General features: G+C 42.9%; 1 protein-coding gene across 8 annotated transcripts in view; it reads left to right on the top strand.

The window, feature by feature from the left end:
• Positions 1 to 17,438, top strand: part of LOC147021774 (sterol regulatory element-binding protein 1-like) — an 84,722-nt gene that overhangs the window by 49,123 nt on the left and 18,161 nt on the right. For all 8 annotated transcript variants that reach the window (XM_085892091.1, XM_085892090.1, XM_085892089.1 and 5 more), the window contains 5 exons: positions 7,462 to 7,723; positions 8,361 to 8,527; positions 10,323 to 10,491; positions 13,794 to 13,893; positions 16,189 to 16,289. In XM_085892091.1, coding sequence (XP_085748217.1) covers positions 7,462 to 7,723; positions 8,361 to 8,527; positions 10,323 to 10,491; positions 13,794 to 13,893; positions 16,189 to 16,289 — 799 coding nt within the window. The remainder of the gene's footprint in view (positions 1 to 7,461; positions 7,724 to 8,360; positions 8,528 to 10,322; positions 10,492 to 13,793; positions 13,894 to 16,188; positions 16,290 to 17,438) is intronic.

Below are 17,438 nucleotides of genomic sequence, written 5' to 3'. Positions count from 1 at the left end.
TGTGTCAACGATCGTGTAACGTGCCTACAACACGTTACTCATAAGTTATAAATAAGTTTCGGGTACGCTAATCATTACCTCGACGTGTTTCGACTTATGAGTAACTTACAAGCAACGTGTGTCGACGTGTGTCAACGTTCGCATTACGTGCCTACAACTTATGGCCAGCGTAGCGGAACTTGTGAGTCATACTCTGGCATACATCGTAAAATTTCAAGCATGCTAAAATTTGAGGACAACCGCAAAGTACAACGATGAAAGCCAGCGTACTACGACGTATGGCAGTGTTTTTCAGCGTGCTCTTAACGCATACAAACTTACCCATAACGTATTCGATGTGTGCCGGCGTTTTAGCCCAATTTTGCATACGTCAGGCATACGCTGGCTAAATCGTCAAGGTGTGACAGGGCCTTAACCAGACACCACCAGGATTTGGAGGAGAGGGACAATCTTTTGGGAGTTCAGATTTGAGATTGGAAAGATGTTGTTTCCTGGCTCTCCTCAGGATAGACACACACTTGTGCCGAGCTTTATGGAAGGAAGTGAGATTGCCTTCTGTTGGATTAGCCTTCCATGAGGCGAAGGCAAGTTGTTTCAGGCCAACTGCTTCACCACAAGCTTCAGTGTACCATGGGCGGGAGGAAGGGTAGGACAACTGTAGACGAGAGGGGATAAATCTGTGCATGCGAGAGAGCAAGTTTCTTTGAAAGAATTCCCAGGATGAGTTGATGTTGGATAAAGTAGCGATGGGAGACCAGTCTAGAAGTTTGATGGCTGCTTGAACACCCTGCAAGTTGCCTGAGTGAAATGCAAGACTCGACGGTGCTGAGGTGGTTCTCTAATAACAGCCAAAGAGATGTCCACTTTGACAAACACGTGATCAGAATAACCAGTTGGAGTGGAGGATGAACAGAAGATGTTTTCAGGGAAATTTGTCAAAATCAGACCCAGAAGAGATGGGGGTACTGTTGGCTGAAATCCGGGTTGGGAGGTTGACAGATTGAGTCGGTCCCAATGAGGTGCAGAAGTCCTTTGCTGAAGTGCCATGGCAGGTGAGGGAGGTACCCACTCCCAGCCAACTGGCATGATGGCAATTGTAGTTACCGCATGTGAGGAAGAGAGAGTTTGGATAAGAGGATAGAAGTTGGTCCATGTTTTTCGCGAACGAGCTGTAAATAGTCATCACTGTTTGGTGGACTGCACAACACACATATAAACATGAGGCGGGAGGGGAAGCCATAGCCAGAGGTATTCCCAGGGGTGTGGAGGAGTGAGGGCAGTGCATGGAGAGTAAGGAACAGAGTTTTTAATAAAGAGAGGAACTCCACCGCCAGGACAAGGCTCAGGTTTATCATACTGGAGGAGTGAGTAACCGAGGAGAGAAACTAAGGAGTCAGAGACGTCTTGAAGGAGGAAAGTTTCTGTTGAGCAGATTATGTCTGCTTTGTCAGTGGCAACCTGAATGGAGAGATCAATCAGATTTGAGTGAAGGCCCCAGATGTTGGAGGTCTACACTGTTAAGGAAGAGGGAGGGGGGTTTGGGTGCAGGGGAGGGGAGAGGAGGGTAGTGAGAGTTGTTGACTGTTGATGACAGATTGTAGAAGAGCTTGGGGAGAGTGTCGGATGGGGAAGAGGACCAAGGGTTACGTGGTGAAGGGATGAGTAGCAGTGGGGAGTAATAAGAGAGGGGGCAAAGGAAAGTGGGAGATTGGAGGAGGTGGAGGAATGAGCTGGAAGAGAGAGGTTGGGGGAAGGAGGCAGTTTTATAGATGTTGGGGGGGGGCAGCTTTGAGAAGGGGAGTGAGGAATGAGATTTCAAAGGGAGGGTGAGGGGGAGAATTGAGGGAGAAGGGTGAGTTGGAAGAATTGAGGGAGAGAGGTGTCGGGGGAGCTTTTGAGAAAGGTGAGGGGAAGCTTTTAGGGGGAGAGAGAGAAGTTTGCTTTGAAGAGGGAGGAGGCAGTTGATTTGTGAGAGAGGGGTGAGAGGGTAGCTTTGAGGAAGAGGGGAGACGATGAGAGCAGGCACGGCCATGGGGGACGAGGGAGAAGGGAATGGTGAGGAGAACGGTAAGATGAGAATAGGTAGAGGTATTGTGGAGATGGGAGCTGGTGGGGGGGGAGGAGGAACAAAAATTGAGGGGGAGGTGTGATGAGAATTGAGGGGGCAACTTTGAGAAGGGGGATTGGGAGTGAGATTTGAAGGAGAGGGGTGAGGGGAGAGATTTTAAGGAGAGGGGTGAGGGGGACAATTGGGGAAGAAGGGTGAGGGGGTAGAATTGAGGGAGAAAGGTGTGGGGAGCCGAGGGGAAGCTTGTGGGGGGAAGAGAGTGAAATTTGCTTTGAAGAGGGAGGAGGCAACTGAATTGAGAGGGAGAGTGAGGGAAGCTTTGAGAGGGAAGGAGATGATGAGAGAAGGCACGGTCATGGAGAAGGGAGGGTGGGGAGAGGTTGAGGATGAGACTGGGTAGTGGTATGGTAGGGTGGGCGTGGGTGGGGGGGGGAGGAATAAGAATTGAGGGGGTGGGAAGAGGGGGAGGTGTGGTGAGAGGAAAGAGAGAGCGTGATGGAGATATTGAGCAGTGTGCTGAATGAGAGCGAGACATTTGAAAACCATAAAGTTTGGGATATCAGAGGGGGTATTGTTAGTAAGGTAGAGGACAGTGGAAAATGTTAGGATGGGGGGCAAAATGGGAGTGGTAAGGAGAGGGTATAACAGGGAAGGAGTTAGGAGGATGTAGATTTAAGGAGGTGGGATAAATTTGCACTAAAGATGGAAATAAAAAATAAACCAATGTCACCCGCAGGGTGACCACGTGTGACTTCTTTAAGGTCACACTGAGGTGAACAGAGCTGCTATCCACCAGGAGCAACTCCTTGAGGAATATCTGCCTACGAGAGATTCCGATGAGAATCGTTCTACAGAGTAACCATGAAAAATGTGTTTGCCTCATAACGTCACCAAATGACGTCATAATGTCTCAAGCTTGACATATCTAGAAAGCACTCATCGAGGTGTTCAATTTGAGGTACTACACGATATGGTTCCTAAAACTTGAAAATTTGACCTTGGGGTCAAATATGTTTGACCTTAGGCGCTAACCATGAAGGTCAAGGCCAATCACCACCAAAAATTAATCAGATGAGCGCCAGACCATGAACTATATTCCCATGAAGTTTGAAGACGATCCGATCAAAATTACTCAAAAAATAAGGGTTTCGTCGACTCCCCTGATTTGCGACAAAGTGACCTTGATCTTTGACCTTGACCTTCAAAATTTTGTGCACTGAAAGGGACCTCTATAGGCCTCTGATATGCAAAGTTACAAAAATTTCAAATGATAACTGTGCTCTGCAGAGTTTTTTATATGTGATTACAGACAAAAAAAATAAAAATAAAAAAACATACAAGCTGACTAACATATCTTGCAAAAACTTCGTTTTGGCAAGATAACAAGAACCATTAACAATGGAAGTCGAACAAGCATTGCAAAATGGGTTTTTAAAAAATTTGTTGGTCTGAGATTCGTTGACATACATTGGAAGATGGATGGAGTGCAGAAGAATTTACAGAGTGGAGAAAGGAAGCGTTGTAACAGATGGAGTGTTCAGACATGGGATGAAAGAAAGGTCAAATTGAACACATGATTTTGAAGAAGAACCGGGCGAACAGGGAAAGTTGAAGCATTGTAAGAGACTGTTTTTTGTTTTTTGTTTTTTTTTGAAGATGAGGGAAGAAGGAGTAAATGAAAAGTTTGAAGAAAAGGTCATGAAGGTGTGTGGTGAAAAACCTTCACAATCACAGTGGGATTGGCAGGGAAGAGGGAGGGGAAGGAAGAAGAAGTCGGGACAGGAAAAAAAGTCGGGACCGATGAAAACTCACCAAATAGCGCAAATTTTCAATCAAAACCAAACTGGAAACGCATAGTAAACATGGAGGCAACTAAATAAAGTTAGAATGCGATAAACAACGACAAACTTATCTTTGAGAGAGTCGGCAGAGAACCGACCCCCCCCCCCCCCCCAGAGAATCAACTGTTGACTCAAAAACCAGAACCGGAAGTGATTGTAATACAGGCTTCCACCAGGTGGCACTATACGATACACATTTACACAGAGAGAAATGTGGTGATCCACCCCACCCTGTATCCCCGGCACTATACTTTTTTTCCCAACTAAAACCTCTCCGTGCACAGAACGAGCATAACCACCAGTTTTCAACTCATTTCTTCCAGCGGTTCATGAATGCATAGGACTCAAACAAACAAACAAACAATTTTCAAATGTTATATAGAGTGATATTGCTATGTTTGGAATGATGCTGTTTTATATATGTGTTAAAAAAGGTGTAAGAAAAAAGTACTCCATAAAGGTGGTTAGTAGTGAGGCCTAAGCCTGGTGTTGGCTTCGTGGTTAAGTTGGCTGGCTTTGGCCCTACGAGTCCTGAGTTTGAGCCCCGTTTGCCACTGAATTAACACCAGCTGGAGTTGACTCAGCCTGTCATCTTTCTGATGTCGGCAAAATGAGTACCAGTGTACTGGGGTAATTAACCATTTATGGTAACCTGTGTCAGAGTGGCAATCTGTTCAGGACTGTACTTCTTCCCAATGAAACTGCCTCGGCAGCTCTATGCAACTTTTCGGTGCAAAAAGAATGGTATTATTTATTATACGAGTACGTGCCCGTAAAAAAAAATAAAAAAAATAAAATAAAAAAATTAATAAATAAATATTCAAACAGCGAGCAACAAACAACAACCACACAGGCCGTTTCTTTGCTCTCGCGTGCCCGCACGTGCGTGGCCTGGAAGTTGGCATATTATTTGCAGTTACGATTATTTGCAATTTAGTTTTAATACCCAATTATTCAATTAGCGCCAAAGTATTTTACCTTTTTGCAATGTCGTGGCAAGGAAAAACAAAGAGAGAATAGAGAGAAAAAAAATTACTTCCTGGTTCGGAGCATACCAGCACTCTGATGTTACCGAAATTTATGCACCGTCTAATATGAAAACGATCATAACTTGGGGCATTGTGTTTATCTATAAATGCGCATAAGAAATTGAGAAATTATTAGAATAGGGTCATTCCATTTCAAATCATCAAAGAATCTGCCGTCATCTCTCAGATTTTTGGAAAAACTTTGAGAACCAATTGGGACCCATGAAAAATGGCAAGAACTCAAATATTTTTGCTGACAGCCTCTTAATTAGTGAGATACAGACTAACGAACTTTGGACTAATTAGCACGACGTCGCAAATTCAAATGGCCATATCTCTAAAAGTATAACACCTAGAGAGTTGGTTTTGGTGTCATTTTAAAGGTATTTTCATGCCCTATGAATTTCTCTGGGCAACATTTTCCTACCTCCAACCACAAAAAAGTTATCACAAAATATAAACTTCAATCGTGAATCCCCAAAAAATGTATCCTTCAAATTTCCTCAAATTCATCCCAGAGGTACCTTATGATGTCAAGAAGCTTCCACATAAATTTTGTGATGGGCACTCCAACAGTTTCTGAGATATGAGCAATAATGTACATGTACGAATGGCATATAGGTTCGAAAATCAGCATTTGTAATGTATTATACAATCAATAAGTGAGTTCAAGTACACAGTGTTCACTAACCTGACTTAGGCTTTCAATTTCCTCTTCAATGCAGCAACAGCAGCACTTGTTTCTTCCCCTCAGGCCCAGTTGAAAATGAAAGTATATGATACTTCAAAGCAATTGATGGTCGTTCCCTGTGTTTCCTGTCATGGCTCGGTTAGAATGATTGTATAATACATTACAAATGCTGATTTTCTTTAACTCCTGATCAAAGAACACCATTCTCCTGATCCTCAGGTCCTCAGCAATATACCTGGCAAGTTTCAATGAGATCGGACCAATGGTTGTCGAGAAACAGTGGTCTCACACACACACACACACACACACACACACACACACACACACACACACACACACACACACACACACACACACACACACACACACACACACACACACACACACACACACACACACACACACACACACACACACACACACACACACACACACACACACACACACACATACACATACACATACACATACACATACACATACACATACACATACACATACACATACACATACACATACACATACACATACACATACACATACACATACACACACACATTGCTGGAATCATAGATAGATAGTGAGGCCTAATAATTTTTTAAAATTATCATTGTTGTTGTTTTTTTTTAAATGGGGTTGCAGAGCAGCGATGGTATGTATTGAGTTTATCTATCTATATATTACTAAAACTCTCATCTTGTATATATGTATGTTCCCGAAATACAGCCAAAACGGTACACGATAGCACAAACCTTTCGGCCTACCTGACTCACCATTCTCCTGCGATGCGCAGTATCAAGTGTTATTAAAATCGGGCAACGAAAAAATTATTTAAAAATCAATTCCTGATTCAGTGAAGTACTCTTCAGGAGAATTTGGTCAATGCAAACAACCTCAGCGGTATAGTTTGCTGGAGCTATCTTGTTTTTTTTTTTTCTTGAAATGATTTATAAAAAAATCTCAAACATTTAGTATAGACAAAGAACGATTTATTTTTAAGCATAAAATAAACATCGCCATTTTGATCTAATACTTCCGTGTTCATTAATAAATAAAATTGTGTTTAGAAGATTACGCACAATAATTTCTTCAACTTTCTTTTCTGTTTTTTTTTCTTTCACATTGACGCGCAATATCAAGTTTCGTTCAAATCGGGCAATGAAAAAAAATTATTAAAAAATTAATTCCTGATTCAGTCAAGTACTCTTCGGGAGTATTTGATCAATGCAAACAACCTCAGCGGTATAGTTCGCTAGAGCTATGTTTTTTTTTTTTTCTTTCTTGAAATAATTTATTTTTCATCAACCACTGTCACAACGGGAACTCAACGGGTTCACGGGTCGTCTAGTATTTATATAAATGTGCAACATCGAACATGGGTCTTCACTGTTTTAGCATTTCTCAGTTGAACTCTACACATGTTTTGGACTTATTGGCAGTATCCTTTACCTGCAAGCTCAAAGCACGAGATTTACACTGATGTGTTTTTTTTTTTTATCTTTGTGCAAATCAAACCATTTTTCCCCCATTTAGCTTAAACCATGAGAGAGTGCTCAACAGTTCAGCCCACTCTAATCATATGCAGAGAATGCCTGCTGGTTGCATCATCAACTGGGATGTGGTTAAGCTGTTGATGCAGTGCCTCACTGGCAAGGCGTACACTGGGTGATTTTTGGCCATTGTGCAGTGAAATAGGCTTGGGCGAAATGAAAGATGACATCCATCGTGTTGTGAAACACAAAAGTTAGTTAATTATTTCAATAATCAGGAAAAAAATCGTAAAATATTCTTTCTTCTTTTTTTTGTGAATGCTTTTTCTATTGTGCATTTCAGCGTGAGTATGCAGCAGCAGCGGATCATCTTCGTGCAAGCTTGTACTCACTGGGTCGGCCCATGCCACTCTCGGGGCTGGACATTGCTTGTGGCTTGCTGTGGCAGCTCACTCGGCATGCTCTACAGCAGGCTGGAGTAGGCCGGTGGTTGGCGGCACGTGCTGGCGGCCTGCGAGGAAACGCCCGTGTGCGTGCCGATGCACGCGCTGGTGCACGCAATGCAGCTCTCACCTATAATGCACTGCACCGGCTCACCCTGACAGGTATTTATGCATTTTGAATGAAGTTATGGAGTACAAAGGCATTTATTAGCACCATTGCCTTCTCGGGTTCATTATCACAGATCCGTACAGAGGAGTGCAATTATTTGATGAACCCCCTAAAAATAAAAGCAGAAAATTGTTGTAATACATTTGATGATGTTGTTGCATTGTATCACGGTACCATTCTTAGGAAAAGCATTAATTTTTCCAATGAAAAGTGTGGTCTTTTGACTGGCATGTTTCAAAACCTTGAGTAAGGGAAGGAGGCAGCACCCATGAAAAGTAGTGTGCAGTATATGAAACTCTTGCTACTGGCGGACCTAGACTTTCAGAGGGAGACAGCAACAGGTATGGGGGTTGGGTTATGATGTCTCGTATAACATTTGATGTCTGTATGAGTTCAATATTTATTTTGTCAAGTGTAATCCTCTCATTAAAACAACAACAGCAACCAATCTTTTGGACAAATTAATCCACGTGAGAGGTAAAAAAAACTGTGTGATAATGAATCTCGGAGTCAATTTAAGGATTTCATTGACAGGATATTACATGAGATGAGGTGAGAGTGAAAATAATGGAGTAAGCTAATAAGCTTTATATTGAAAAGGTTAACAATCGATGTATGTGTATGTACCAGGGGAAGTACAAGAGGGCACTCTGTGTGGCTGGTATCTGGCATTGAGTGCGATAAACCTGGCAGAGTGCGCTGGTGATGCTGCGCCTTCTGGCACTCTGGCCCAGCTATATGCTATGGCTGCCGTGCAGGCTCGGACGACGTTACCTGGATGCATGCAGCTTGTGGCGGTGAGTCCTGTCTCACGGTATCGGCATGATTCATAACTACCCTCCTGTTGCACATGGGGAAATTCCTTTTACTCTACATGAACAACGAGCCAGCTGTGCTTAAAAGCTTGTCTGAGGAGGTGAAGGTTGATTGTTGCCTTGAGTTGAGGATGCATGGGCCATGTATTTAATACATAACAGAATACGAGTCTCTAAAGGATATTGTCAATCTGCCTCAATGTAAAAGTAAACTATGGATTTGATGAACAAAAGTTTGATAAAGTGTGTTTATGGTTATAGTAAATGTGGTGTGGCTGACTTTTCAAATGCTTTTCAAGGCCATTAAAATGGCCATTATCGCGTGAATTGCGACAATCGCGAATTGATTCTGGTTGTTTTCCTTGCGAGAGCAGACGATTTTCCCATTTCCATGAGATCCTGTCCAAAAGCAAAGTTTATATGTCTTGTCTAATTGTTATCGGTCCCCCCCCCCTGTACTGTTAATCGTATCGTGAATCTGTTTGTCTTCTTCTTTGTACTTGGTGCTCTTGTCTAAATTCTGTGTTCGTGTGTTTTTCTACGTCTCAGCTGGGCTATGTGCTCACAAAAGCAGACGTGTTCTCTCTGTCTTCTCTTCTTGCTAACTCCCTCAAACTCATCTTCTCTTTTCCTCCGTCATATATCTATCTTTTACTCTCAAATATTCTCAAAAAATAAGTTAATTATTTGAATCCTCCCTGAAAAACAACCCGAACTCATTCTGCCCTGTTACTGCTTCCTTCAGCCATTCTTTATCATCCTTTTCCTCCTCGATATTTGTATCTTCTGCAACTAGATTCCTTTGAAAGCCTCTTTTAAATGACATTTTAATATGCTTCATTCCTCATTACTGATCTTACCAAATGCTTCGCACCCAGAGAACTTCTTCTGCTTTGTAAACTTTCTGTACTTTTTAGGAAACCTGCACTTGTGTGCCATTCTTGTGATGCTACAGCAGTACTTTACTGGTGCTTTCAACAACCCTTCCCTTCAATCTTGTTGTGATGACTTCTTCATTTGGTAGAAGAAACCCAGTCTGCAGCGAGTGCTGGTTCGTGGCCGTGAACACTTTCGTGTCTGTACCCCCAGCATCTCCCACCGCGCTGCAACCACTATGTGCCATGCTCCCCCACCACCGCACGCCTTGCCGCCCCCACCACCGCATTCCCTGCCATCCCCACCACCACAAGCCCTGCAGCCCAAACCATCACACACCCAATGCAGCTTGAGATCTATCATGTCTACCAGCTAATGCTAGTAGATGGGAGATCAAACTTGATGTCCATCCGTGGGATGACAATACACTTGTGGATCACCAATTCGATAATTTATAGTCAGGCTAAGAAAAATAAAAATAAAAAAAACCCAGAAGACTGCTCAAGGTAGGTGTGTTACCTTTGCATCATCCTTTCGGATTCGTTGCTTTAGTATGGCCTTGGCATAGATCCTGCTTTCGCCATGGAATTTCAGATTGCTTACAATTTTTAATTTTCTGACTATTTTCCCTGACTAGATGGCAGCAGCCTAAATCCCCACCTCAGTTTGAGAACCCATATCGCCAGGGGGAGTATAACATTGTTGTATGAGGAAAGGGTGGTTGGCAAAGTGTTTTGGTTATTCTGGATTTTTAGTTTATTTTCCTGATTTTATTATTGCATTATTATAATGGAACAATGTCATGTTTGGAAGTGGACAAAACTGGAAAGCTTACAGACATGCTTAAATTTGCTTTTATTATTTTTTGATTTCTCGTTTTTTTTTTTTTTTTTTGGTGCAGCGCTATTTCCTGAGCCGTATGAGAGCAGCAAGTATGGAGTGCTCACCCATGGTACTGCACTCCCTCTCGTGGCTGTGCCAGCCACATGGCAGGGACTTTCTGCTCAGAGGAAACTGGAGCCTGGGTCCAAAACCCCGTGAATCGTTGTACTCCTGCAGTACAGCACATGGTGTGCATAATGCTGCTGTTTTGTTTTGCATGGTTTTACATGTTTGCACTGGTATTACCAACTTATTGTTGTTTGTCAATGCTCTGTCCTTTTTTAAAGTCTTTAACATCCTTGGATTGGGTTCGAACTGCCAACCTCCCAGACTCGGAGCAGACGCTCTAAACATTTTACCACTGTCTGGTTATTCTTTCTTTACTTCTCCAAGTATGAGGGCCGTACCGAAAGTCATGAGCATGTTTATTATTTTTCCACATTATTTTATTATCTTTCCACGTGGACATACCTGCATTTTTTTTTTTACCTGCAGACTGCATTATCTTTCTACAAAATCTCCAGAACGATCCACAAATTTCTGCCAGTGCTGCATGAGCTTAAAAATGCCGCTGTGGTAGAAGTCCGTTCCAACACTTCGCAACCAGCTATGCACGGCTAACTGGACTGTCTCATCATTTTCGTAGTGCTGGCCTCTCGTGTGATCTTTTAAGGTTTCGGACAGGTGGTCGTCCGAGGGGGCAAAGTCTGGACTGTATGGGAGGTTGGGGAGCACTTCCCAGCCATTCTTTGAGATCTCCTCCAATATCAGATGTGCAGTGCGAGGTCTAGCGTCTTCATGTTGAAGGATGACAGCTTTTTTCATCGGGTGATTTTCCTAAAGTGCTCGTTTCAGTTTCTTGAGCGTCTGAACATAGCGAGTTGTGTTGATGCTTTCCCCTTTGGGCAGGAAATCCACCAATATTCATCACTCAGCATCCCAGAAGACTGTTCCCATAAATTTGCTTGCAGAGGGTACTCTTTTGACCTTCTTTTTTGGAGATGTGGCATGATGCCATTCCATGCTTTGCTACTTAGTTTCTGGGTCGAAATGGTGGAACCATCTTTCATCGCCAGTGACTGTGTGGAACAGGAAGTCATTGGCCTCAGCAGCATGTCATTGAAACTACCGTGATGACATAACAATGCATGTGCTTTTGTTTTCCTCTGCAAGCAAACGTGGAACCCAATGGGAGCAAACTTTCCGATATCCCAAAGTCGCTTTCATCTCCTATAAGGCATGGTGTCCAATGGCAAGCTGCTACGATGTCCCTAACCATCACTCTTAAGTCCTAACTGATGAGCACATCAACTTTCTGCTCGTTGTGTTCAGTCGTTGCGCTTCTCGGCCGACCACGGCGTGGTTGCTTAGCGATGCCCGTGTTTCCATCTTTGAAATGTTTCACCTACTTCCTGACGCTGCTAGTGCCCATGAAGGCATCTCCATACTCCTTACTCAATCGGCCGTGGATATCTGCACCTGAGCTGTTCCCCTTCATCAGGAATTCAATCGCTGCACATTGGCGAAACGATATGTCATTGACAGAAATTTTGTCACTGGATTGTGGGAACACGAGTGGTGTGAAAGCGTCGAGCCTGTGTTTATATTTGAGTGGATAGGTCGATAGATGTTGCTAATAGCTCGTGTTCTATTATATGCGGCACAAACGTTTGGAATCCATTGATGCTCATGACTTTTGGTACGGCCCTCATACACAATTAATTTTGTATGATCAATAATAAGCTGAACTCTGACCTTGAATGTTCATGATGGAATTCATGAAATATCATCTCTTGATATGAGATTGGCAGGGTTGATGTGAAAAGGGGTGAGGGGTGGAGGGTTATGTGTTTTGGGGAGAAAGATCCAAAAGCATTCCTTCAAATATGCTGATCACTGCTGTTAGTAACTTGAAAAATGGGAATTGTGAAGTTGGACAATTGAACCTGGTGTTGACTTAGCGGTTAGGGTGGTGGCTTGGGATCCTAGGGTCCTGAGTTCAAACCCCGTTTCCCGCTGAATTAACACCAGGGGGTTGACTCAGCCTGTCATCCTTCCGAGGTCAGCGAAATGAGTTCCAGTGTAGCAGCCAAAAGGCTGCACTTGAAGGGATAGGGGTATTGACGGATTTATTAAATCTGGTATTGGTGTGGTGCAGGCATGATGGGCCGAATGGCCTCCTCCTGTGCACACAAATTCCTTGTCACAGAAACTGAAATTCGAAGTTTTGAAATGTTATCCTCTGTTCAGGCTGCACATGTCAATAGCATAAAAACAGATCTTGAGTCAAATACATATCATTACCAAAATGAGAATGAGAATATCTGTAATTTGTTGTGATGTTTTGCTTTGATTGATTGGAATGGTTCATCATGTAATTTTATTGGTGTTACAAGACTGAATTTGGAACATGTACAATTGTTATTGCTTTGTCATATCATTATTTAGTATTTATTAAGGGAGTCAAGTAAAGAGTGGAAAGATGTGCACTATGTTGATAAACAGTAAAAACGAATATTAGGTACAGCCAGCACGCAACACAACTCACCATTATAGGTCAGCAGCAGTCATCATTGAGCAAACATTTTCCCAGGCAAAGTAGAAGCTTGCCCGAGCAGGTCAGGGCCTTCGAGGCCATGAGCAGCGAGCTATGTGATTGGCTCTTTTGAGGCAGAGGCGTGTTTGGTGTGTGACCCATACCTCCGGAAGATAGACCAAGTCAAAAGACAGATGCACTAGATTGAGGAGAGAAGACTGGTGATGTTGTTTGGATTGCCTAACTGTCGTGCTTTGGGGGAGGGGGGGGGTTGGAATTCTTCCTTTGACACGAGGATGTTCTTGCGGACACAGCATTCATCGGAGACACAGCTGCATTCACAACTCGTGTTGTCTGCAAGGCTTGTATGCTTCTTTGTGGACAGTTCACATGGGTGCAGTTTCGGAGTCATTAGCATGACACTTGCCATTTCAGCAATGCTTTGAATCCTGTTGCCAATATCTGGCAATGGCAACAACTCTGGGGGAGAATTTTGACCAAAACATTTCCAGATTCACATTTGGTAATTGGGATGAAATGTGTCATCTATACATTATGTAAAATTTGGTTTGAAATGGGGGGGGGGGGCTTGAGGATCAGGCATTGAGGGGTGGGGGACCTGGGGAGCTGGCGTGGTGACCGACCAGGGGAGCAGGTGTCGTCCTTGCCTATTCTTTTCAATTTTGCCTCCCCCCCTCTCCCAATGCATATGTAACAGGTAGATGGCACACAATCAAAGTGGCAGTGAGAAAGTACCTTTTTCATGATAATGCCACTGACAGTGATGCCGATTTGCTGGAAAAGGCTAAAGTTTCGACACTTGCTACTGAAACCCCTGATACAGTGTAGGCATCCTGGTCATAGTTATGTTATTACATGTAAGACCTGCTTCGATCTCATCCAAAACTTTAGTGCAGAAAGATGCCTGCTCTGTATTATCTTGTGTTTCTGCAGCTTCACCACTAGCCCAACTCGGACAGGCTTTTCGGGAGTATCTGCTCGAGTGTTGCTTGCACGCTGTGATTCAGCCTGAAGTCATTCACTCAGAATCCAGGTGAGATCTTTCTTCGAAAGGCGAGACATGGCATGAGTGTATTCTGAAAGCAATTCTAAAAGTAATACAAGTTAATACATATCGATATTGTTCAGCAAATCCACACTACAATTTATTGTACCATCACAAAACAACCCCTCATAAGTAAATGGACTAACCCATGCGCATGGCGGAATGTTGCAGTTTTTAAAATCAGAGCACCTGCTCCAAGGATGAAACAAAATGACACCAGCAGTGCTGAAAAGCAAAAATAGCTCAACAACAGTGAAAAAGGTGAAAATCACTTGAAATTAACTTTTTTCGTTACACAAGCAGCAGAACCAGAAAAGGGTCCTCGGTCTCGCACATGTGCTGAAGTGTGTTCAATTACCAGTCAGCTTGATATCGCTTGCCAAGCCAGCCATTCCTTATCAACGGTTTTGTTGGACTGCTCACTTGAGTGCTTAAGCCACTTGGCGAGCGCTTTACAAGAAATTTTAGCTCTTCCACGAACCTCATCTATGTGTACAAAAAAGTAGAAAATAAAAACTTGGCAACTGAACACACCCCTGCAAGTGCTGCGGTGTGTTTCATTACCAATCAACTTGTAGAGTGCTCGCCAAGTGGCTTAAGCACTCAAGCAAGCACTCCAACAAAACAGTTGATTAAGAACAGCTGGCTTAGCAAGCGATAGTAAGCTGATTGGTAATAGAACACCTTAACATGACGTTTTTTTCCAAAGGGGGGAAAAAGGCAATAAAACATGGGAATTCCTCCAGATTTTTTGCAGTCGAATCGAAAGCAACATAGGCGATGCGATTGTGAAAATAACACGGAGTCCTCTTTTTTGGGGGGGGGGGATTTTTGTGGCCAGGGCCTCAAAAAAATCTTAATCCACCACTGGCTCTGAGTCTGGGAGGTCGGTGGTTCGAACCTTGACCGAGTCACACCAAAAACTTTAAAATGGTACATGCTTAATGTACAGCATTTATTGGATGATGGCCTGCAAGCAAGCCATGGTTTAATTTGACAGGAGCCAGTTCACCATCCAGAATGGAGTCAAGCAAGGCTTTGTGCTTGCACCAAAACTGTTTGGAATTTTCTTTTCCCGACTACTTCACCAAACTTTCTTCTCGTCTTCAGGGATTGCTCTTCACACAATAAGCGCTGTCAAAGTTTTCAATTTTACTCGGCTACAGGTAAAACTAAAAATCCGTAAAGTTATTATCTGTGAACTGCTCTTTGCTGACAATGTAGTTCTTTGTGCCCACACTCAACATGAGCTCCAAGCCATGTGCAATGCCTTCTCCACTTCCTGCAAAGATTGTCCTTTTACAATCAGCCTAAAAAGAGAGTCATAATGGCACAAGGCGTCCAAGTGGGCCCCTTGCATTATATATCATTCTTGGCACTCGGTCGTTGATAGGTTCTGCTATCTTGGCTCTACAATCACAAATTCTCTTCAACAGGATGCTGAGATTAATATAATGTTCACATTGGGAAATCCACTATGTTTGTGTGTTCTCAGTACATTAATGTATGCCAGTGAATCCTGGTCAACTTGCACCCACCACAAGAAACCAAAAAAAATGGTTTCTCTGTGTGTGCTTCAGCCACATCCTAAGTATTAGAGGATATGATGAACTACCTGACACGATAATTCTCGACAGGTGCAAGACATCGAATCTCAGCAACATCCTCAATGGAGCTGGCTGTGATGGGCAGGACATGTTTACCACATGGAAAATAGTCACTTTCCCTCAGACATTTTCTGTGGTGAGCTTTTAGAGGCTTCGCATCCTCGTAAATTATGATTCAAGGATGCGCTGGAAAGAGATCAGTTTGACATTGATTTATCGACTTGGGAGGAGGGAGCTGAAAATCCAATGAATGGAGGTTTTCCCCAACAGCAAGGTGCTGCAGTATCAAACGAGAAGTTCATTCAGCATAAAATAGTCAAGAGACCTGCTATAAACAATTGAAATACTATGACTGAGCCCACACACGTTTGCAAACACTTTGGCAGGGTCTGCACGTCAATAATTGGTCTTTACAGCCATATATAAGAATAAGACAATGCTCCACTCAGCATTGACTTTTCATCATTTGTGGATGGAAATTGCCAATGGTGAACTATGAATTTAAAAATCTTTATAAATTGTTTGTTGGACTATTGTGAGTATCCAATTCCAAGGACTCTATGAATGCATGTCGTTGATCTGCTGCTGCATTTTATACCATGGAAAGTTATTTTATGATCACTTCCCTCTCCCAAAATTGCCTCGACCCTCGACCCCTCTCTCTCACAAATTCCAGAGACTTTGTTGATGTGTTACGGATGCTCCAGATGCTCAGAGCCTGTGCAAATACTGCTCAGATGGGATTTCAGGATGGTAAATTGTGCAGCGCTTCTGAAGGTATGTGGAGGGAGCATTTAAAACTTGTTGGAGTTTCAGGATTTTGACAAAAGTGTTGTGATTAATTGATTAATTAGGGATGTGGTGTACTATCTTTGGTAGAAATATAATTGACTCCTCCCATACATGTATAAATATATACACTACCGGTCTGAAGTTTTAGAACAACCCCATTTTTCCAGTTTTGACTGAAATTTAAGCAGTTTAATGTTTAAATGTACTCTGAAATTAAAGCATAGAACAAATAAACAATTGCAGATAAAAAAGAAATGATGGAATCTTTTTGTTGAACAAAACTTAATACAAATTTTTGACTCAACAACATAGCCACCTTTTGCAGACACAACAGCCAAACATACTCGTGGCATTCTTTCTACAAAGGAAATCAAATATTGTTCGGAATGTTCTTCCCAACACTGTTGCAGAAGTTCCCACAAATGTTTTGCACTTGTAGGTTGCTTTGCTTTCACCCTTCTGTCCAGTTCATCCCAAACCAGCTCGATGGGGTTTAAGTCTGGAGACTGTGCTGGCCATTCCATTATTTGAAGCCTACCATCTTGTTCTTTTCTTCAAAGGTAGTTCTGCCATAGCCGAGAGGTATGTTTTGGGGTAGCAATGGCTTTCTTACTGCCACTCGACCTGTCAAACCTGTAGCTCGAAGTCTTCTCTTTACAGTTGAAATTGAGACTTCCTTACTTCCACCAGTGTTAAGCTGTGCTTGAAGTTGCTTTCCTGTGAGCCGCCTATCAGGCAAGCTGTTGACTCTCAGAGACTTGTCTTCTGATTGTGTTGTGTCTTTGGGTCTGCCAGACATCTTCCCATCAGAGTTTCCTCCAGTTTCCTCCTTGGTGCCTTTTGATGGTGTAGGAAACTGTACTCACTGACACCTTGGCTTTTTGCAATTTCTCTAAAGGAAAGACCTACACTTTTAAGGGCTGTAATGGTCTGTCTGTCTTCCTTTGTTAATTGTCTTTTGCTCGCCATTATGACAGCAATATACTACTTCCTGCAGTGCATTATTGTCCGAATAATGCTTCAAAGGGTGTGGCAACACAGTCTGTTCCAACACTGCTTTTATACAGACAGAGGGTTTGTAACTAATCAACAAAAGGTGGGACACCTGTAGGATTTGTTTGCATCAACTTTCGA

Source organism: Eptatretus burgeri, chromosome 8, assembly GCF_056783735.1.
Source record: "Eptatretus burgeri isolate ZD-2024b chromosome 8, Ebu_testis_v1, whole genome shotgun sequence".
NCBI lineage: Eukaryota > Metazoa > Chordata > Myxini > Myxiniformes > Myxinidae > Eptatretus > Eptatretus burgeri.
This window is presented reverse-complemented; position numbering and strand designations above follow the sequence as displayed.